This window comes from Poecilia reticulata, linkage group LG22, assembly GCF_000633615.1.
Source record: "Poecilia reticulata strain Guanapo linkage group LG22, Guppy_female_1.0+MT, whole genome shotgun sequence".
Taxonomy (NCBI): Eukaryota; Metazoa; Chordata; class Actinopteri; order Cyprinodontiformes; family Poeciliidae; genus Poecilia; species Poecilia reticulata.
Window position 1 is genome coordinate 16,447,068 of NC_024352.1, and position 22,527 is coordinate 16,469,594.

The following is a 22,527-nucleotide window of genomic DNA, read 5'->3' on the forward strand; positions in this document are numbered from 1 at the left end:
AGGCGGGGGGAATTAAAACTGCTGGAAAAGAAAGTTTATTCTGCAACATCTGCGTGCGTGCGTGAGAGGAGAGCAAAGCTTGCGACTCGTACTGTCCCTGATGGTGTCAAACGTCCACTGGTCGTTCTTGAAGAACGGGTGCCGTTTGATTTCCTCCACTCCGTTTCTGCCCAACCGCACGTCTCTAAAAAAGCAAAAAGAGAAACAAAGAAAACATTGGCATTAGTGATGAACTTGGAATAAATTTTACATAAAGTACAAAAGATTGATTGTTCCCCACCTGTCAGTCAGGAAGGCACAGATTATACTCTTGGCATCTTTGGAGATGTCCACATCGTCGGGAAAGTTTAGGGAGTTCTTGTGGTCCATGATCTTACTGTACGTTCCCACCAAAGAGTCGGCATAGAATGGAGTGTCGCCTGAAAGGGAGCAGGCGGTGATGTGACACACAAACACTTTCACGTCCTTTCAAGATATGAATGAGTCGATGAAAGGGGCTACTCACCCACAAGCATCTCGAAAATGAAGACGCCTACGGACCACCAGTCGCATTCCCTCCCGTAAAACCCATCTCCTCCCTGAGACTTCAGCACCTCTGGAGAGATGTAGTCCGGAGTGCCGACGGCTGTGTCGCAATGGACCATCCCCGTCTGCAACAGCAAAAATAACCGAGTAAGATCTGCAAACTGGGAATCCAACAGCTGACATGTATTTTTGTTGTTTTGATTCTCTGTTTTTTTGTGGAAACATTCTGATTTTAATGTTTAAGGCAGGAACAACCAACTAATAAACAAACACAGAACGGCATTTTAAGTCCTAACTTATAATCAGTTCTATTGTTTATGAAGTTACATAAATGAAAACCAAATATCACTTATCCTGATGAGCTACAAAGACCTTGGACTGATGCAGCTGGAGGAACATAATTGCCGTCAGTGAACTGCAACGAGTCGACTCACAGAGTCCATCTTCATGCAGGTCCCGAAGTCGGCCAGCTTCAGGTGTCCGTGTTGGTCCAGCAGCATGTTGTCCGGCTTGACGTCACGGTGGATGAATCCCATGGAGTGGATGGAGTCCAGAGCCATCACCACCTCTGCTGCGTAGAACTTGGCCCATTTCTCGGGAACGTCATAGGTGCTAGTGAGGTTGACCAGGTCCCCTCCTGGCATGTACTCCATCACCATGTAGAGGTAGTGCTCATCTTGGAAGGCACAGCACAACTAAACAGGAAAGTAATCAAACAGATCCAGAACACACTGCTGTAAGCAAATCCACAAACATACGAGCTTCAAACAATCTCAAAAGGAAGTGAAAATGTTGAATATTTTACACCTGTACAACCCAGGGACTGTTGGCGAAGGCCATTATGTCTCTCTCTTCCCAGAAGAACGCAGAGTCGGAGCGCTTGATCATCTCAAACTTACTCAGCAGCTTCATGGCGTAAACTTTCCGGGACGGTTTGTGTCGGACCTGAACAATCGTGATAAAAAACAATCTGAAACCAGTCTGCAATGGCTACTGTGTGGTTTTTGTGGGCACCAGTATGAGACAATCTCGGTCATAAAGGATGGCCTTCTCTCTGGACTGCAACTTCTTCTATGTCGGGTCTGACAGACAGGTTACCCAGGTTCCTATTGAATACTGTGAGCAGTAAAGGACCTGTGAAGAGTGTCTGAGCTCTGGAGATCCCCACTGTGGCTGGTGTGTCCTGCATAACATATGATCTCAAAGGAATCGATGTGAGAGTGCAGATAAGCCGTATCGTTTTGCTCCAAAAGTTACTCGTCTCTAAAATTTGTAATGAATATTTGTCTTTTGATTCCTCATCAGTTACTAAAGTCAAGGCTGACCTTGGGTTCACTTGCACAGTTTAGAGTTCAGTTCTGAGTCCATTTCTCTAAAACTCAACTGTCACAAATCTTTTCTAATTCCACAAACAATTGTGACAAATCTCCATGGCTCAATTTGCAACTTAACCCATATGTTTTACTCTTGTTTGCTACTATGTAGATGCTTTCAATGACCATTATTCATTCCCCACATGTTGCTATAACTGGACTTCCGGTTTACCTCGAATCAATTAGACATTTTAGTGTTAATTTTCTTACTGGCAAGACGCCGTCTCCTCCTTCACTGGAAGTCAATTAAAGCTCCCTCCAGCACTCAGTGGCTCAATTACACCAAGACTTTTCTGAAGTTGGAGAACATTCGATATTCACTGAAAGATAGCTGATCGGTTTAATAACATGCGACCCCTCAGATCTTCTGCTTCTGGTCTGCTCTGCATCCCCAGAACCAGAACCAAATGAGGAGAAGCAGCATTCAGTTTCTATGCACCACAAATTTGGAACAAACTTCCAGAAAACTGTAAAACAGATGAAACACTGGGTGCCTTTAAATCTCAACTTAAAACACACCTGTTTAGAGTTGCTTATGGCTAAATTAGGATTAGAGTGCAGGTTTTGATGTCTTCGATGTTTTTTATCTTTACTTTTTATCTATTTATTAATTTCTTTTATTCACAAAAATCCGTGTAGGACGGCGAAGTCCTAGCGTAAAAATTTGCGTGACAGGTGGACGGAACCTGGTGCTGCAAGGTTAGAGACCTTGTCCTGTTAGGCGACGGGGCCTGGATAATACCCGTGTTAAACGGACGGCGGAGTCCGACGACGACAGGCGCTTAAATTCCGTAACAAAAGTATGTTTTTATCTTTTTTGATTTTTTTTTTTCAAAATCTCTTTCTCTTTCTTACTGTTTATTCAATGTCACATGCTGTTTTTATTTTTTCTTTAATTATGTAAAGCACCTCGAAATGCCTTGCTGCTGAAATGAGCTATACAAATAAAATTTGATTGATTGATTTTTTATTCATATTTTAACTGCATACATTGTTTTTTCCTCTTGATTACATTTTTGAGGTCCAAAGTAGAAAAGTAAGTGTTAAAGGAGGTGTTTTTTGTGAAATCCTCAATTATCCAGAGATGAAATGGAAAGTAATGATGGATTAAAGATTCTCTTAAAGTTTGGCTTCCTACACTGTCTTCATTTAAATGAGCATTTTATTTAAATTCTGCAGAATGTAAAGCAAGAAAGACAGAATTCAAGCTTTAGTCTATTTCAGTAGGTTGACATTTCTAAATAAATATTAATTAGTGTCATGTAATATTCTAACTCACTAACAAACAGAATTTTGAGTTTTCATTCAATGCAAGCCACAATGAAGGCACGTTGTGGTCATCATCACTGCGTAGAGAGCCGTTTATGATAATATAAAGCTTTTCATGTCTTCAGCAGATCAATACTCACCAATTGGACTTCACCAAACGCCCCTCGCCCGATGATTTTAACTTTTTCAAAGTCTTCAGACTTCATCTGAAGATTTCGAAGCTCCCTGATAATGTTCTCATCTGGAATAAAAATTCACACAAGATAAAGATCAAGTCACTTTATAATGTTTTGTTCAAGGCTTTTAATTAAGGAATTATAAAACTACTCACATCTGTTTAAGAAGGTCTCAATGTTTTTGTTCTTTCGTAGTGCCGGGTAGTCCAAATCCAGGACCAGAGCGTTTATTGAATCCTGAAAAACATGGGAAGCAATCAGACTGACCATGCAGCAGCTATTAGCAACAAGCAAACAAATATACACACTGTGAAGTGTGTTTTCAAACAGTAAGTTTTCTCTCCATTTTCCTCCTCCTGTCAGTTTTTATTAAAACCCTGGTGACTCACCAGCGCTGACAGAAACATTAGCAGCTGAGCCGTTACATAACAGACCAGAACACATGAAGTAACATCATGCTGCAAAGTGCGAATCATGACCAATCACTTCTGTGCTCTAAATGTGTGGGAACCTTCACAACACCTGCAGGAAACCGCATCCTGATTTACAGCTGAGGTGTTGGGTGAAAAGAGCCCACCCAACAACAGCCACCACTCACTCAGACTCAGCACTACCAGCACACCCGCTGCCACTTCTGAGAGTTTATTTTTCTGCTTTCTCGCAGAAACATCTCGGCATCGGTGATAGTCTGAATGAAACTGAGCAGCTTTTCCCTGAGCACACAAACAGAGAAACACCTAACCCAAGGCTGAGACAGAGGAGGTGACTAATTCCTCCGTCTGCCTGCTTCAGTCTGTCTTTGATCAATGAGCACATTGTCTGCTCATAACCTTTTGAAAACAGTCAATTCCAAGTGAGATGAGTCCCCTCAACACAGCGAGGACAGATTCCCTATTTACCACATGCCCCAGATAGCTACTGCAAACTAATTAGAAAACATCAAAAAAAGCTCTTTAGCAAGAAAGTGCTCTAGACATTATCGACTCAATCCATCTGCTTTTTATCCAATTCTAACACATGGTGCAAATAAAATAAATAAAAAATAAGCACCTCATTCCCACCGTTTATGGTGTTAGGTCTACGATGCCTTGGACTCTGTGAACCATTTAAGAATACATGGCATTTTGAATTATTTGAAATCGCAGAAATCTTTTAATTCGAATCCTTCCAGTAAACTGAAGATGAGCTTTCACTGTGTCTTAAAGCAGATCAATAATCCAAAATATACGACCTAACCTACCCAGAATTTCTTCTCCAGACAGCATCGAGCTGAAGATCATTGAGAAATGTTAATGAAGATGACCAATAAGTGTTGCACTGCAGGCAAAACTGATGTTTGAAGTATTTACAGCAGTTCATCAGTAACAATATTGTTTCTGAATATAACCATGCCCTTTTTAATCCCCCGTACATCGTAGTTTGGTGAGTTTTTATTTAAAATGTAGCGTCAGAAAAATTCAATTTTTCTCAGTGCTTTAATTTGCTTGCCAGTCACTTTAATTAGCTTTTTATTTTTAAATTAAAAATAAAAGGAGAAAGATCCAAAACGTATTCCTGATGTGGTCTAAATTCTGATTCTGACTATATTTCAGGAGTTGAAGTACAGAAACTTTGTCGGTAGTTTAAGAAAAAAAAATGCAGACGACCTTTCGCAAAATCATGGAAGGAGAAAAAGGTTATTCTAAGCCACAAGGGGAAAAAAGGTTTTATTTTTTTCATTTTTGGAAAGTAGAATGACTGAATTGTAAAAGTAACTTCAAATCTTCAGGCATGTGCTTTAAATAGACTGGTTAGGTTGTGGTCATTATTGACTGGACAATCAGCAATCAGTAAATCACCACAGGAACTCCTATTTAGAGCAGCTGTATTTCCAACTTTCAGCGTAAAAGCAGAGAAGCAGCACCAGCTTCAAAATGTTCAGCCTTCAGGGAAAAATCACCGGGACCGACTGAAGTTTAGTTTCTGAAAACAACAGTTTTTATAACTGAAGCTGGAGCTCGGGTAACATGGGGACACTATTAAAGAAGAATGATGTTAGTCTCTAATCGGTGCATTGTGTAACAATAAGGAAGCCATCTATCAACCTCTGGCAGCTGTGCATTCCTGAACGGCTGCCGTTTCAAGCGTTGAATCAAACTGGACCAAATTTGACCCTGCACTGTGAATACTCTGGCTTTGTGGCACAACCCTATTTAAATCTAACTCACTTCCTTTGATATGGTTTCCTCATCTTTCTCACTCCTTATCTCACTCTTCCTGCTCCCTCCATCGTTCCGTTCTCGGCTGAAGTCGGTCAGTGGTAAGCCGAGCTGAGCGCTCAGTTTCCTCATCACAGCATCACTTCCCCATTAAAGGTCTTACCTCACACAAAACTACTATTTAAGGACAAAAAACATACACACACACCACACGGGGTGGAGGGGAGTTACCGAGTGTCTGCGTGCACACGCACACACGCATGCATGCGCGAGGATCTCCCAACGAGCGTGGGCAATACAGGAAATGATCCACCCCACCCCGGGGCCCGCAGATAATTTCACTGTGTCATGAAGCTGATCTCTGCTAGAAAGCCATTTCCTCTGAAGCTGCAGAATTTATCTAAAGCTAAAAAAGGAAAAAACTGTATTATGAATGTATAATTTGGAATAGTTTACCAAGATAAGTAGCCACAGATAAAGTGGCTCTAAAAAGTGCCCTCTGAAAATGCCAACATCCGAGATGTAAAATAACAACCCGGTTTTTCTTAGCGAGAAAATGTCAAAATATTTGTTAAAAATGCAGAAAATTGTCTAGCTTTCCAAAGGGCGGCATGCACGCAAATTTAATTATTTGTGACCGTTAGCTCACGAGGTTAAGCATTTTAAACAGAGTAAACTTCCTCTTGATCAGCTGAGTGGTGATGCTGATGGTTTATCGTTTTAAGCTCAGGAATAATCTGATGGTTTTATAAAAAATGTTCCTTTGAAGCTTTTTTTAGGACTGCTGCACTTAAGTTTACTAATAGTTTTTGCTATTTACAAAAAAGTAAAAATGACAAAGAATAAATCAGAAAGTTATTAGTCAATGTTTTTGATTTTAGGAACTTCCACCTGAGAACAATGGAGGCTGTTCGTCATCCTGAGTGCCGGAATGTGCCCATTTTTTTGCTCAACCTGACGAACAACTTGAGATCTCGGTAGTTAATTTCCTCTTTGGTGCATTGTGCATAAATGAGGTTTAGACCTCAGACAGCTGTGGTTTAGAGCAAACAAAATAATCTACAGTAGGTTTTCAAAGTGCATAGTTTCTGCATTCATGAGTAACCTTATTCTCAAATCAACAAAGTTGATGTAATTTTAATTCAGCATGCATTCAGGCTCATCAAGCAACCGGTTTCCTCATGGAAAATATAAGGTGTAAACGTTTTTATTTACAGCTCTTATTTCTTTTGTATAAGAATTAACTCAGCAGCTCTAAATGCAGGTCAAAATTAGCTTGATGCATGACAAAAAATCAAATGTGATCATTTTTAATGTAATTGTACCTTATTTTCTGGATGAAATATGAACACCGCCAACCTCTACAAGCTGTTGCAGCAATAGATATTATCAGCTTATTTTCTTCACTAAAATTAGAGTACTCAAATCATTCCAGAAACATAAAAAAAACAAAAACAAACAATAAGTTAAATCCAGGAGATGTCTGAAAGAGCAGAAGGGAAAAACTGAAACATTGTAAATGTTTTCTGTCAGACATTAGGATTAACAAAGCTGTCAGTGGGTATTAATCTGCTGCTGGGAGGCATGAAAATGACTGCAAAACAGCTTCTCTGATTTGCATTACTAGAAAAGACGCCTACAAGACTCCAGGGAACATTTCGCCGCCTCTGAGTCAAAGTACCTATTTATAAATATTAAATAACTGGCTAATGTCTGGAGAAGAGCGGAGCTGATTCAACTATTTAAACTTTAATAAACCTCCCTGACAGGATCTGGACTTATTCAACTCATGTTATTGAGCAAATGAAAGCCTGAATAAAATGTAAAAAAAAACTGACCAAATCAGGTTTGTACATTTTGAGAAGAGGAAAGGAAATCCAAGGACAAATATAACACGAGTCGTTAAGCACAAGCATTGGGAATCAACAAATCTATAAGGTTGCAGATTTCTGGAAGTTTGTTCCAAATCAGAGAAGAAGAAAAAGTGAATGTTGCCTCTGCAGGTTTGGTTTTGATTCTGAGGATGCACAGTAGACTTTTTGGTGATGTCCCACTGGGCAGAGGCACAGAATCGGCTCGAGACCATAAATCTCCCTTCAAGCCTAAGAACACCTTTGGATCTCCCAGAACAGATGACAGCATGTCGCAGCTGAAAGGCACGTCTGGGTTTTCCTCCTGGATCGGTTTTCAGAGATCGCCGTGTTTGTTTTTGTTTATTGTGGAACAGTACCAGCAAACTCATCTGAGTCTGCATGCTCCAAGTTCAGCGTCTGAAAGAAAAATTGCAAGCTGAGAGGTAACCAGTTGTAAATGTGAAATTAGAAGCCTTAAATCCTAATTAGCATTAATTACATACGATCTAAAACCTTTTTAGTCTATACTCATCAATTAAATGCCAAGTAAAAGGCACTTTCTGTGCATGAGGAAGTGATCTACTTATCCAGAACACAAGGTTTTAAACAAATTACTGTTGATACAAGTAATTAAAAGCTACACAGCAAACTCCTTCAGCGGAGTGTCACAAATCTCATGGAAGGCATGTTAACAACCCGGCCTTAGTATCTCCCTGAGCTAATACAGGAGTATATATATCTTATCAGAGTGAGTGGGTCTATATCTTTCAGGTGGGTGTTTATCTATTGTTATATTGTCATCCAGCTACTTGGTTATGGCCTGTTGCTTAGCAGCTGCAAAACAAGAAAAAGTTGGAGCTACAACGAAGAGGCAGGCAGGAATTTATTAGAGCTCTTTTTCTGCACCTTATATTCTTATTATTAACAAAATCTTGTGTTGACATTGCCCTGCTTCCACTCTTCATCACTCTCTAAAAATGATGTGGATCTCATAGTCAGGAATGCAATGTTGCTAAAACTAAAAGATGCATTGAGGAAAAAAACACCCCGACCATGCATGCTATGCGTCCCAGCCTCCCCACAAACCATCTCATCGGCAGGCATGTGGAACGGCAAAACAGCAGCACTGGGCTTTAAAAGGATTGAGGAAAAAAGTTAAATGTTTTGATTAAATTCCAGCAATTTTAAAAATAGTCACGCAGATAAACGGCAGAGACGGGCAGAGCCAAGGGACCGTACCAGGCAGGACCAATAAACTCTCTGACAGAGACCCGAAAGCAGGAATCCTGGGCTCGCAAATAGCACAGTAATGTCTCCATAGGGAATAACAACAGCATGTCTTATTCATGCCTCTGACAGATTTCTGTCCCATGCTCCTGTGCCCTTCACATTTTTGGCACCCACGCTTTTATTATGAAGCATACCGAGGAAGGTGCCAGAAAAAGAGCAAGAAAGGGGGACAACGCACAAGTTCCTGCAGCAGGCCCAAACTGCTCAGACTAACTAGCCTTACTCTACGCTTACAGTTACCTTATGCAACCTGAAATGTGTGGGTGATATGGAGTCCAGAAGACAACATACCAACAGCAGTAACCCACATGACTAAAACTCAGACTCGTTTTGCTAAATTTAAATACATAAAATTTAAGGGAGGACTAAATGTTCCCAGTGCTGATCCTTCTTCTTCATAGCTTCTGTAATGCCGTCTAAAATACGAGACATGGTGACCCATTCCTCTGCTTGTAGTCGATGCCAGTTTGTATGCTTCTGTTTATCCAACCAGTAGAGCTTAATCCCATGATTCTCAATGGGTTACTGCTGCCGATACTGGATACTGGTCTGAATTGGTAATTTTCTGACCTTTGGGCCACTGTGGTATCACCTTTGCCTTCGGAGACTGTACTCAGTTGAACTGAAAAATACATTGATCATTACTAAACTGCTCCTGGATTGTTGGATGAAGCCGTTCTTGGTTATACTCTATCTCCGTGGCTGTTTGGTTGGACAGAGTTGGGAGGAAACCCACTCCTTTGGATGAGAAGCAACCCCACACATGGATCGTATCAGGCTGCGTAACGTTTGGCATCACATAGGACTCATTTTAGCTGTCATCTTTTCCTCTCTTGACAAATGATTTACAAAATATCCCAAACAATCAGAGGATTCATCATATAAAATAACTATTCAACTCTTGTGCTGTCCATCCTTGTACTCTCAGCAGAACTTCGGTAAGTGACTGGTGTTTGTCTTGGAACGGAGCGACTTGTTTGCAGAGATGGTTGGTGTCCAAAGGTCTTCACTTTATGTAATCAAATTAAAAGCACTGCCTGCCAATAATGAACAATATTTGCATGGGTGGCAATGTTATTCTGAAGTTCAGTACTCAGAACGAGATGCCCTGGAGATCAATCTTGGCCTTCATCCCTGCAATTGAATGTCGCTCAGTGCAGTTCTTGAGAATCCAGAAAACTTCTCTCAGCTGCATTTTTCTTCACATTTATACTAAATGTGAAGAAAACATTTACACTAAATGTTGCTTGTGTTGGAGGTATTCATTTCTAACAAAATGAGACAAAAATGACATCCAAGCAAATAATAATCAACATATTCGGCAGAATATTTTTAACCTCGGGAAATTATATGATTACATCACATTAATCTACTGATATTTTAAAAACTAAAATCTTCTAAGTATAATTTCAGATGTTTTGTGACAGTATTTAGGCCAGAAAATGGTTTTAAAATAGAAACCACTCAGACTAAAGGAACGATCCAACTGGGCTTGATTTCAGTTTTAATCATAAGGGATGAACATGGCTAAATTTTTATATAAATATTTGTATTGCCACAGACTATTTGAATTATGACTGCCAGATTCAACAGTGCAGCAGTGAGCTTGACAGAGCACACACAAGTGTTCTTGTTTGGGTTCGTTAAAGGAAACTGTGAACTGACTGACAATCCAAAGCCGTTTGGTAATGCATTGAATTGTTCGAATGCTGCTGCTGACGGCACACAATGCTGCTTGTTGTCGCCAAGATCAACAGAATAATGCATCTGCTTGTGAAAATGAATGCAAAAGTCCCTGAATCAGTACATGAGTGTGTGTAGGAGGTTGTGTTTCACCATCGGGTTGTGATGGAGAGATAAAACAGAGGCCAGATGAATAAAGTGGTGTGAATGTGTGGGAGCCTTCTGTTCTCCTCTGTCCTCTTCTCTCCCATTTTAAACTAAAAATAAGACCCGGGTATCAAACTCTTCAAGATGGTATAAACCAGAAGGTGAGACATGCAGTGATGGGGAACAATGCAGTGAGGAATTGTTATGGCCGGGGATATTTTCAAATTAATTGCTACAACCAGCAAAAAGTTTTCATAAAATGTTATGTTATTTGAACAAATTACTATAATTTAAACCAAAGTCTTCACTCAAACATGGACTAAAACAAATTTAAAAATTGGTTTGATCAGGTCTAACTGGCAGGTTGGAAAAAAAAAAAAAAACAGCCAGATGTTTTTCCAGTCAGTAAACACTCTTCAGAGATGAAGTTGTTACTGCAAGATAGAGTAAAAGAGAACTTGCCTCAGTGGTGGGTAAATATGAATTAAGCCATAAAAAAGAAACTGGTTTATTCAGGATGCAAGAGAGAAAAGGAGAGGAAGAGGAAGAGTTTCCACATATATCAGGAAGAATAAAGAAAATTTAGAAAGTTGATGTTTTATACTTCTCAGTTTTCAACTTTGACCTGTCATGGAGCTGGCTGGATTTGAAAAAGATGGCCACCTTCTGGAAATCACAGAGTTGAGGAAACGAAGACACATTCTTTAGGTAATAATTAGAGAATGATGTTACTGTTAATGCTATCTATATGCCACAGCATAAAATGCTAAACTAGGAAAAGCCACTTGAAAATGTCAAGTAAGGAATCATTGCCATTTTAGAAAATAGCAAAACCACATTATAAAAGTAACCAGGCATGCAGTTTTTGTTTGCAGAGATGGTTGGTGTCCAAAGGTCTTCACTTTAATATGTAATCAAATTAAAAGCACTGCCTGCCAATAATGAACAATATCTGCCTGGGTGGCAATGTTATTCTGAAGTTCAGTGCTCAGAACGAGATGCCCTGGAGATCAATCTTGGCCTTCATCCCTGCAACTGAACGTCGCTCGGTGCAGTTCTTGAGAATCCAGAAAACTTCTCTCTCAGCTGCATTTTTCTTCACATTTAGTATAAATGTGAAGAAAACATTTACACTAAATGTTGCTTGTGTTGGAGGTATTCATTTCTAACAAAATAAGACAAAAATGATGTCCAAGCAAATAATAATCAACATATTCTGTTGATTATTAAAAGCCTGTTGCTTTTTAAAGCTCAGGCTCTAAAAGGCCTGAGCTGCCGATACCAATTTTTTTTTTGTCTGAAATATCGCTAAATAAAGCAAGAAAGTTGCAGAGTTGGCAACAATTGTCACCATTTGACTACTGCTAACTGTACATGTGCAGACATGACCTGGTGGGCCAGTCTATCAGTCAAACCTCTCTCACGGTAGACCATAAGAGGACAGTTGTTGATATTTAGACCTTCGCATAGGTACAAGATCGGCTTCACATGCAAGTATCGGCCAATCACTAATCTCCCAAAAAAAAAGAAAATCGGCGCGACCCTAAAAGTAATGGTTCCCTCACCTTGGACTCCAAATATAAATACCCAAAGGTTGTTCACAACAGAGGCTAAACAAGAAAGTACTTTAAATAATGTTCCTATATCTTCTTGCACTATAGTTGTAAAAGAGAAATCATAGTTGACTAAAATCAATATCTGGTACGCATCGGAAAATGTACATTTTGCAAAACTTTCTACTCCAATTTTCCTGTTTCCAATACAGGAACTTGTGGAAGCAAGCTGTTTCTTCACAAAATGAGCGAGCCTTCAAAGAATTAAAGGCCTGCTGTGAGATTTGACAGCTGTAAAAATAAAGCAGCCCAAAGTTATTAGATTCACCAGCAACAACACTCTGTTGCATTCACTACCCATGGTGATGGCAGTAAAGGAAACAGTAGAGAAAACTGATATAAACAATCCCAAAAAAGAAAAAAAAAAGAATGTATTCTGAACATCTATACGGCCCTTAGCAAACATGAGGTCCCCATTTGTCCGGCTGAGATTCATGGATGAACGCAACTAAAAGTGAACATAGCCAAAGTTGTGCTGGTTGCTGGGAGACTGAAGGAGTATTGAATGGTCAGGTTGTAGTCTGAATACAGTCTGTACCTGGCAGGTTGTTAATCAAAAGTCCAGATGTCATATTTACTCATAAGAATTGTTATCCACCTGAAAAGTGTGTGCAATATGAATATTCCAAAAAAACAGCCTACACAGCTGTAAATATTAGCTTGTTATTTAATTATCCTGCATTCAGGTTGTATGTGGCAGGAGTATACTGTATGTGGCAGGAGTATATTTGATGTCTTTCATTTAGTAAGGCTAAAATGTTTAAGAAACTAAAGTGGAAGCTTTAGTTATTAAAGTTATTAAGAAGCTACACGTTGTTATATATTTATTGCAAGTCATATCATTTTTGCAACATTCACAAACATTTTCTCATATCACATGCTTACCAATAATGTGACAATCTTATTTATATGATTCATATGCTCAGGTTTCAGAGCCTAGGTTTGAACAGTTTGAGAAAATCAAAAAGAAGAAAAACAAAACAAAAACAAAACAAAAAACTCGTACATCTGAGATACATTTAACTGGTGGAGATATCCAGGGAAGACGTTCTCCTTCCCTGGATATCCCGAGGTATCCTTGGAAAGTGCTTAGTCAGATTATAAAGATTTTAATTTGGGTGCAGTTGGCTTGCTTTTGATAAACCAGAGTCAGCTATGCAATAATAGATCTGGAAGCAGCCTGCCATGTTGAAGGCTTCACGTGTGCAAAGATTCTACTTCTCAGTAAGACACCAGACAGGGGAAATAACCAGCTAAGAAATTTAGAGGGTTTTTTTTTGGACCAATTAATGCACTTCAGTTTGTGCTGATGAACGATTAGTGGCTAATTTCTGATCTTTGGTTTAATACCATCTTTGGTATTTTATATCACCAGTTGGCACAGATAATGTCATTATCAACTATGGTGGCTGTGGATCAGTGGTAGAGTAGTTATTCTGTAATCAAGGTTGAAGGCTCGAGTCCAGCTATCTCCTGTCATGTATCACTAAACGTGTGTGTGCCTGTGCATGTGTGTGCATGCATTTGCAAATGGGTAAATGTGTCCATCAAAGATTAAATAATGGTCTCTATGTGATACACTTATAATCAATCTGAAGTGTAATTCTTCCTACTTTTTTTCATACTTAACCAAAAGTGAGAAATATTAAAACTCCACATTTTCCAAGACAGAATAGAGACAACACTTCTCAAAAAAGACTATAATGGTTGCACTTCCTATCTTGATACAAGTCTTTATAAAGAATCCCAAGGTGCTAAGAGCAGCTCAGCGATACATGACTTCACGATGCTCTATATCTTTCACTGCAGTGGAGCAAAACCTAAAAAAGACCATGCAAAATGCTTAGAATCTCACCAAAGGAGGTGTGTAGCAGAGAGACTGGTTTATTTTCAAGAAAAGGAAAAAAAGAAAAACCTGACTGTGGCCACCGTCCCCCAGTGCCTTATAAGGCAGTGTTTCTTTTCAGCAAGCACTCTGAAGCTTAGACTTGAGAGCAAGTCAACTACACTCCAGAGATGAAGCAGATTTTAAGTTGGACTCTGAGAACAGGGACGAGCTGGGCCTACGTCTTCTGCATAGACAGAGCAACACTTATGGGTTCAAAGCATGGAGGGGAAGCAATGCGATAAGGGAAAATAAAGGGATTGAAGATGTTGAGCGAAAGGAGCAGCAGCAAAGGGTAGAAACAAGAAACTGACCACAGGGAAAGAAACAAACTAAAAGAGTGTCAGAACATCACACTACCTCCAAAGCATTAATATGGTATAAACTTACGCTTTGTTTATTAGATTATCTAGACACACTAGGTCTGGAGCCAAGTCGAAACACACTGAACTGGAGCTACAGTAGAAGTACCTGAAGAGAGTCTACTGAGCCTTTAGAGAGGCAGGGAGAAAGAGACATGGTTGAAAAGTGAAAGAGGGAAAGTGCGGCCGTTCGTAGGGACTTTGAGCCGCATGTTCAGCTGCCAACTATTTACTCACTGAGGTCATTTCCTTTAGGACGTCAGGAAAGCAACATAGCTTGCAATCAAGTGTCCGATTTATTTATTTATTTATTTTACTTCAAATCATCTCTTCTTTTGCTTGTCCTGAAACATGGCTCTCCAGACTAGCAATACATTCAGCAGTCAAATAATGATCAGAGTTTACATGAGGGGAAGGTAGGTGAGACTTCAGGATCAGGAATGCAAAGAGAAGCAACTTTCTAAAGAGATGAGAAAATCCGTTCTCGATGAGCAGTACATAAGGAAAGTGACAGTTCCTGGAGATTCCAATCGGTCCATTTTCTCAGGAGAGCCAGCTGCTTGGCAGCATCTGAACACATCCTCCTACACACCGACTTATAAGCAGAAACCTGAAGCAAATTACTGACTTTGTTTTGCTGAGCAGTAACTGAGAAGACCAACGAAAAGTCAACAGTTCAGCTTCTTCCAGTGAATTTCTTTTTTTAGCTGTTGCTAAGCTACAATAGCAGGGGCTGAGGTTATGAACAATTATCAAGGCACTTCAAGTATGTATGTTTTTATTCGACCTGCATGAGCGCCTGCCTGAGCTCTCTGTGTGTCTGAAGCCCACCCTGGACAATAAAACGTCTTGATCCCAGCGACAGCGGGGCGGCTAAAAATGGAAAACTGCAGCCTGTTTTCTCCTACGCATGCTTCCTACTCTATCTCCTCTCTCTACACCTCCGTGTCCAGGATGTAAACACAACCGGAACTGAGTAATTTCTTTGGTGGACATTTGTTGGGGGAGACCAGTACTGGGTCATAGTGAGGGAATCGAGATGGGGCTTTCAGGGGAGCAAGATTATACTTTTTAATGGGGTTTAGAGAGGTTTCTTTATTTTAATAATGACCCAACAGATGTTGAGTTTTTTAACAAACTATTTATTTTTAGACAGCTGCAAGAACGCAATTAAGGCCATCTGAAATCCTTTTTCTCCCCAAATTACAAATTTTCCCATTTATTTTTCTTAACCGCAAAATGTATCTTTTCATAAGGTTGATGTATTGAGTCTCAAAAAACTTAACACAAATGCATTGGGATTAACTTACAGTACAAATAGGTTTCTAGATCTCTAAATTATACTTGTCTGTTTAAATAAAACAAGGAAATGCGTTTATATTAGAGATGTGCCGATCAGGTTTTTTCCTGCCGATACCAATTCCGATCACCCATGAGGGCCGATCACCGATACCGATCACCGATACCGATCACATAATTATTGTTTTTTTAATCAAAAGCATTACCGGTTACATTATGTGGAAAAAGGAACCATGAATTCACCTTAATTTAGACAAAAATTTGTTTTTAATAACTTTTTCCAAGAAAAAAACAGGCATTGTGCAAATTGTACTGCCATCGGTAATACTATCTTTAACAGACTGAAAACATATGGAGGCTCTGAAGAGGCTAAATAACACAAAGAGTCAAAATAAAACTCTCAACATTGCCAAAAAATTCAAGTATAAAACTTAACATTCAAAGGCAAATACAGGATCAATTACAATAAACAATCCTTAGTTACTGAATGAAAATTTTCTGATAGCATGGCGGCTAGCTGATTACTGCTAGTTCTGAGTGGCTGTTTCTGACTGAGCGGAGTAATTATGCAGAAAAGGGAGGAGGCAGAGGAGGTCGATTATTTTTTCAGAGATTATCTGTCTCATGTTAGGACAGCGAAAGTTTTAATATGTAAAATGTATTTTTTTAAGTTAGATACTGCAGCTTTAAGCAGAGGTTCGGTGTGAGAGTCACTACCAGGTGGAGCAGAAGCGGCGCTCCGTCTGTGAAATATTACTACCTGTAKCGCGTAGCAGCGGTTCAACAGTGAGATCAGAACCAGCTCGAAGACTTAAATAATTTTGCAGGTTATTTGTTTAGCTTTCTGACCGTCATACTAATCCGGGTGAGTGTTTGTAGCTGTGCGCTGCTTTACTTGCTGTCTCATCGCTTCATGTCTTTTTTACTGCAATGAGCCTCGATGTAGCCAAACTCCGTCAAGTATGGCATTGTTTTTATGCCATATTAGATTCGTCGTGCTGATGCATTTTGACGTGCTTCACCCCACGTGCTTCAATTTTCCGCCGCAACATGMAAACTTCCCCAGTCACTCAGTGCGTTATAGTTCCACTTCGCTTAGGATTTGTTGCTGCGCGTTTGCGCAGTGTGAATGAAAGAGGAGACCATCTGCACAGGCAGGCTGTGAAATGAGATGCAGGTGATCGGTTTGTGTGATCGGCAACAAGAGACCGTGATCAGTGATTACCGATCATACACTTTTTCACGGAAATCGGCCAATTATGATCGGTGGCCGATCGATCGGCACACCTCTAGTTTATATGCATGTTAATAGTAAAGTCAGTTCTTTTTATAATTTAAATACTTCTGAAAATTCATACAACAGTTAAATGAAAAACCTCCTTCCTGTGTTTATTACTGTTTATCCAGTACATAAGACTTATTTATTCAAACCGGCGTTTAATACTAGTACTGGGATGTTCTGATGTATTTTATGTGCTGTTTTGTCTTCCCTGTTCTTTTTTAACATTTTATCATTTCCTTTTGAAAAATATGTAAAGAAGACAAAGCGAAACAATCCTTGAAGGAAAGAGAACACAGTGGATCGCCATATGTCTTTAGTTTGCTCTCTTGTTATCAATTCTGATAAGAGTTTTTTGACAATGTTCATCTTGAGACCTTACTTTATGGGTCAACCATTTTATTACATTAATCTTAATCACATTTTTTCCCCAGTCCTGCATTGAAGGACCTGCGTTGCACCATTTTCTTGTGATTGCTTTCTTGCAAGCTGCCAATTTCATTTTCAGTAAATAATGCATACGTAAATACTCAAAACTTGCTATTAAGTAGCCAAGAACTCTAATAATTACCTACTAAGTGTGTGTTTGTACATGTTTGTCTTGTGTCTCTATGTTGACCTGTAATGAACTGGCGACCTGTACAGGCTGCACCCTGCCTCTCACCTCAAGACCCCTGGAGATAAATTAGTTCTACTTGTTGCACAACATAAAAAGCAGAAAGGACAAAAAAAAAAAAACATGTAACCTCTGCAAAATAATCACATCAAAACTGCTGCTGAATGTATCATTGTTGCTATAGTCCAAAAACCATGGAGAAAAACCACTAAAGCACAACAAAACACTTCAAGCACATGTTTCCCCTCGTCTTTAAGGTTCTTAAATCCCATGGAAAAATGTTCATAACCAACTGGAACAAGAAATTGTTTTGGGAAGATCTTCCTTTCCCATTTAAGCCTAAAGTTATTATATATACACACACACACACACACACACTTGAGTAATGGAAATGATTTTTTTCCACAACTGTATGCAAGCGAGAACTCACCAGGTCCAGCTGCACTTCTTCAGACACAATTTCACCTCAGAGTTATGAATGACCCTTTTCCACCCCAAGTAGCATCGCTGTACAGGCTCAGAATACTTCAGGTACTTCCAATATTTTGTTTCTTAAGCAGACAGGCTTCAGAATATATCAGAAGTGGAGTTTTCACAGTACTCATGCTAAATGAACAGTAATAATGGCTAAAAATTGTTACGAGAAGAAAAACAAAACATTAAATCACATACAACTCTATTTTTACATACCGTTATTCTTTCCCAAATAATAATTTACTGCCGGCCAATAATTTAATAATTTATATTTAAAAAAAAACAACATTTTCAGGTACATCAAAGGATCCGCTATTTTTATTAATAGTTGTGACAAAAAAAAAAAAAAAAAAGAGTACACCCTCTTTCAATTCTAGAGTTTAACATACACGAACATCAAAAGCATCTCAGATTAACCTTCCCCTTGTGCAAACTTTGGGCATCATTTGTTTGGATGCAGCTCCCTGCTAACCCTGCCGCTAGCCTTCCAGTGCGTCTCTTTCTTCGCAGTGAACAGATCATCTGGTCTTTACCAGGTGCTGAAATGATTTAAATCCAACTTCAAATGCACAAAAACAACAGATTCCACACGGTCCATTTATTAAACAAAGATTACGCTAAAATAAAAAAGCTGTGCAAACATCAAAGCCCAGCCTTTCTGCTTTTAGAGGATTTAAGAGGGAATATAGCAGCCAGGTGCTGCTAAACAAACCACTTGATTAAATGATGTGTGACTGACCACCTCTATAAAAGAAAACTTTTTGAGCATTGTTGCTCTGGAACAAACAGGTGAGTGATAACACAACTTCAAGGTGGAAAAACATTAGTGGCGACCTTAGAGCAGGTCGAGCGTCAAAGTCCTGAAACTTTTAACTGCGTCTCTGTTCCAACACAACCCGAGTCAAATGAGCAGGGCCTGTATTCACAGAATCTTAAGACTAAAAGTAGCTCCTAGTTACCTCATTTTATGAAAAATCATTGAATTTCTGTTATTCTACGATTTTCCTTAGAACTTTACCTCTGTAAAGTAAAAGGTATTTAAAGAGCTGCTAAAGTGACAAAGTGTTAGGAAATTTGAGGAGGACCAAGATGACAGGGAAGATGGCAGAAAGGAGACATGTTCTCGGTCAAATGGACAGATCTGTGTCAACAGCACACATTGCTTTTTGATGCTGTGTGGCAATTCATTCAGTTTTGCATCTATAGTCATCATCATGACTCACTCTTTTTAATCCAGCCCAGATTCAATGGTTGGATCATTTCTATCAACTCGTTACTGGGGGGTGCATTTGCACATTTGTGCCTCATTTAATAGTATCAACCAATCTCAGTCTAAACTAGAACTTATTGACTATTTTTTCCAGAAACTCTATAAGTAAAAGCTACCAGGCCATGTTCTATTTTTAAGTGTAATTTCAATGACAGGAGTGGTTTGGTGCACACTCCTCACCAGTTGGAGGCAGTAATGCTCTATTAAGTTGTTTGCCAACCGCCAATCAATCGATTAGTAGAAGAGCCCATCACAGTCCCTAGAAGACAGCATCACACCTCTCAATGGGGTCAACCACACCTTCTCACTAAGATAGAACTTCCTGCTGTGTTCTTGCTGAAAGTTGCTCTCAGTAGCTGACTGAATCACGCTTAAGGTATGACTCCTTGGCAGGAATTTTTAGGCTGAGATAGGATCTCTCTGAGGACTGAGAATCTTTGAGAAAACGGGCTCTGGTCATTAGCAGGACTATGTAGAACCAGACCGCATGCTGAGGATGCAAGAAGAGTGTTGGACAAGGGACATACCTACATGTTGCAGGACACCGGCTCTTAAGGTTTGAGACATCTGCCTGAGAGAAAAAAAAACTGTTGCTACTTAATAATCCGGGAACTATTACAAACTATTGGAAAGCCATCATTCTCCAGAGAAAAATACTGGCCACAAGTGAAACACATTTGCCAGTTGCCAGTCAGAGTGTGAAGCAAGGTCAGAGTGTGAAATGCTCAGAGAAGTGAGAATATACTTCACAGACTTTACAGATCTGAGTTCGCATTTTAAATGTTAAAGTTCATGACAGGATAGTTAGAAAAAGACAGAACAGGTATGGCATGTTTAGAGGGGTTCAAGGTTTCTATCTCTAGCTGTCATTGGATACAACTGGACTGGCTGTCAGAGACTAAAAGGACAACCATTCATTTATGCATAAACGCACACCTAAGGTTTTTAGAGAAAACCCATGAATGCATGGAGAGAACATGTAAACTCCATGCAAAAGACCCTTGGTCAGGTTTTCAATCCACAAGCTTCTTGCATCAATGCTACAACTCCACCACCATGCACCCCACCAAGTTTAGTGGCCATCATGTTGGGAGTATTTCTACAGCTTCATGCACTATAATAACTGTGTGTCTTTCAGGTATGGTAGTGGAAATGCGTTAACTTGGGCTTGGGCACCTTGCGGCCATTGAATCTAGTAAATCTGAAATGCTGAAGCTCGACTCAAACTACTTTCAACTCATCAACATGACAATAATCCTAAACATGGCAGCAAATATTGAACAGATTTGCTGCAGAAATCAACATCCAGATCCAAACCTATTGCAATGCTGTGGTGGGATGCTAAGAAAAAGGCACAGAAACACATTTCTGCAAACCTTAACGAACTAAAGCAACACTGGAAATAAGAGTGAGCCATAATTCTTCCAAAGCAATGATTTGTTAGAAAACATAGAGTAAGTGACTAAAGTTACTGCTGCTAAACTTAGTTTTATCATGTCCACAGAACCAAAAGACTGTTTATTTTGGTCTCACATTAATAATTTTGCGTATTCCTTTATCAAAATAAATAATGTCAGTGACAAATATGTTGTTGTTGATGGAATATTTTGACAACTGTTTGGAAAGTAAGCTCCAAAAGAGAGAACTGGTTTTACCAGAGACAGTGTGCAACCGGTTATTAACCTCATGTGCAGACATAACAGGGGTACAGGCGGGAGTTTTGGCCGGAAATATTAGTCCCAGAGAGCACTCCAGCAGCGACATTCTCCTGCAGTTAATCCTAATCTGCAGACACGCTTCAAAGAGCCCCAAACTGCACTGTCTGCTCTGCGTCTTAACTATTAATCAGGCCTGTCTGAAGTGCATCCACAGCCTCCTTCCAACCGTGCCTTTATTAAAGGTGAACATTACATCAAGGTGTCCGATTTCTCTGAGGTGCTCACTGCCAAAAGTGTGCATATATGTGTCTTAGGTTACAGACACCATCATTAATAAACCATTCCAAGCAGACTTACCAGCAAACTTTCCAGGTTTATGGCTGATCTGGGGTCTCTGATCATGTCCTCCAGCCTCTTCAGCCGGTTTTCCATCCTCTTCTCGGCGCCCAGTGACATGGCTGATGAAAACAAAGTTTCTCTGGGATTAATAACAAAGTTTTCCCCCTGAACTGTGTGGAGTTTACATGGGAGCCCCTCTTTTGTTCCTGGCTAACGGCCGGAGGCCTGGAGGAGCAGCCTTTGGGCTCTCAGCCCACCCAAATAGCTCCAAACTGGAATACTGACCAAAAAACGTAAAACAAAAGTGGGTTTAAATATTCCCAAAATGAGCTCTCCAAATCTAGTGACTAAGCTAGTTTCGATTGTTTCAATAGGACAACGGTGTTGAGTTTTCACCTCCCGTTGAGTGAAAGATGCATTTTTCCCCTCAACTCGGTTTGAAAGTTTGAATTTGGAGATAGCAACAGGCAGCAGGGCGTTTTCTCAGCGCCTCCCCTTAGCTTCTTTCCTCCCTCTGTGGGTTTCGACCGCTTAGAAATCCAGACTTTAGAAGAAAATTCCGCCATTCAACACCGTCCGAGTCGCAGTTTGTCCGCGCCGCTGTCACAAGTCACCCGAAAAGCGGCTGTTATGTCCGTTCTCTGGCAAACAACACTTCCCCGTCTGAAATTCTTCAAGCATTTTCTCGTTTATCCTCCTCCTCTTCTTCCCTCCTCCTCCTCTCCTCGACTTAAACACGGCCACAGGGATGGACACAGAGGGGAGGAAAGTTTGGAGTCTTATCCGTAGAGAGAAGCCCTCCTTCTAGCACACTTTGCATCTACTGAAGTCGAAGTGTCTCTCCTCCCCCTGACATCAACGCAAAAGGACTCAATTTCCCATAAGCCCCTCTGCCCTCTCCGCCAATATGGATGGTTGGTGTTTTGAGCCTCTCAACAGAATGCAGAACGAACAGAAACAGTTTCCTCATTGTAAAATTTAAACGATTGAGCAAAACTAATTTCACCATGACCAGACATTTAAATGTAACATAAAAACACAGTCTTTTTTTATTTTTTTATTTTTGCCGTTTAATATTAGTTTAGAATAACTATTCCTTTTTAGTTTGGTTAGGGTTATCACAATGCCAGAATAATGAAAGAGATTATTTTTAGAAAAGTTCTTAAGCTTTCTTATAAACAGATTAAATAGTGTGATTACGTTATTACTGATCAATTG

General features: G+C 39.8%; 1 protein-coding gene across 2 annotated transcripts in view; it reads right to left on the minus strand.

Moving 5' to 3' along the window:
* The window catches only part of rock2a (rho-associated, coiled-coil containing protein kinase 2a), a 37,005-nt gene extending 14,833 nt beyond the window's left edge, over nucleotides 1-22,172 (minus strand). The window contains exons 1-8 of one of the 2 annotated variants that reach the window (XR_532614.2): nucleotides 21,328-22,172; nucleotides 3,499-3,580; nucleotides 3,308-3,408; nucleotides 1,333-1,470; nucleotides 960-1,220; nucleotides 506-650; nucleotides 281-419; nucleotides 93-184 (exon numbers count right to left, since the gene is read on the minus strand). Coding sequence is in view for 1 of the 2 variants with exons in the window: in XM_008399697.2 (XP_008397919.1) it covers nucleotides 93-184; nucleotides 281-419; nucleotides 506-650; nucleotides 960-1,220; nucleotides 1,333-1,470; nucleotides 3,308-3,408; nucleotides 3,499-3,580; nucleotides 21,328-21,426 (1,057 nt within the window). In the remaining variant the exon portion in view is untranslated. The remainder of the gene's footprint in view (nucleotides 1-92; nucleotides 185-280; nucleotides 420-505; nucleotides 651-959; nucleotides 1,221-1,332; nucleotides 1,471-3,307; nucleotides 3,409-3,498; nucleotides 3,581-21,327) is intronic. The other variant, XM_008399697.2, reaches the window with a different exon arrangement.
* Nucleotides 22,173-22,527: the final 355 nt, after the last annotated feature.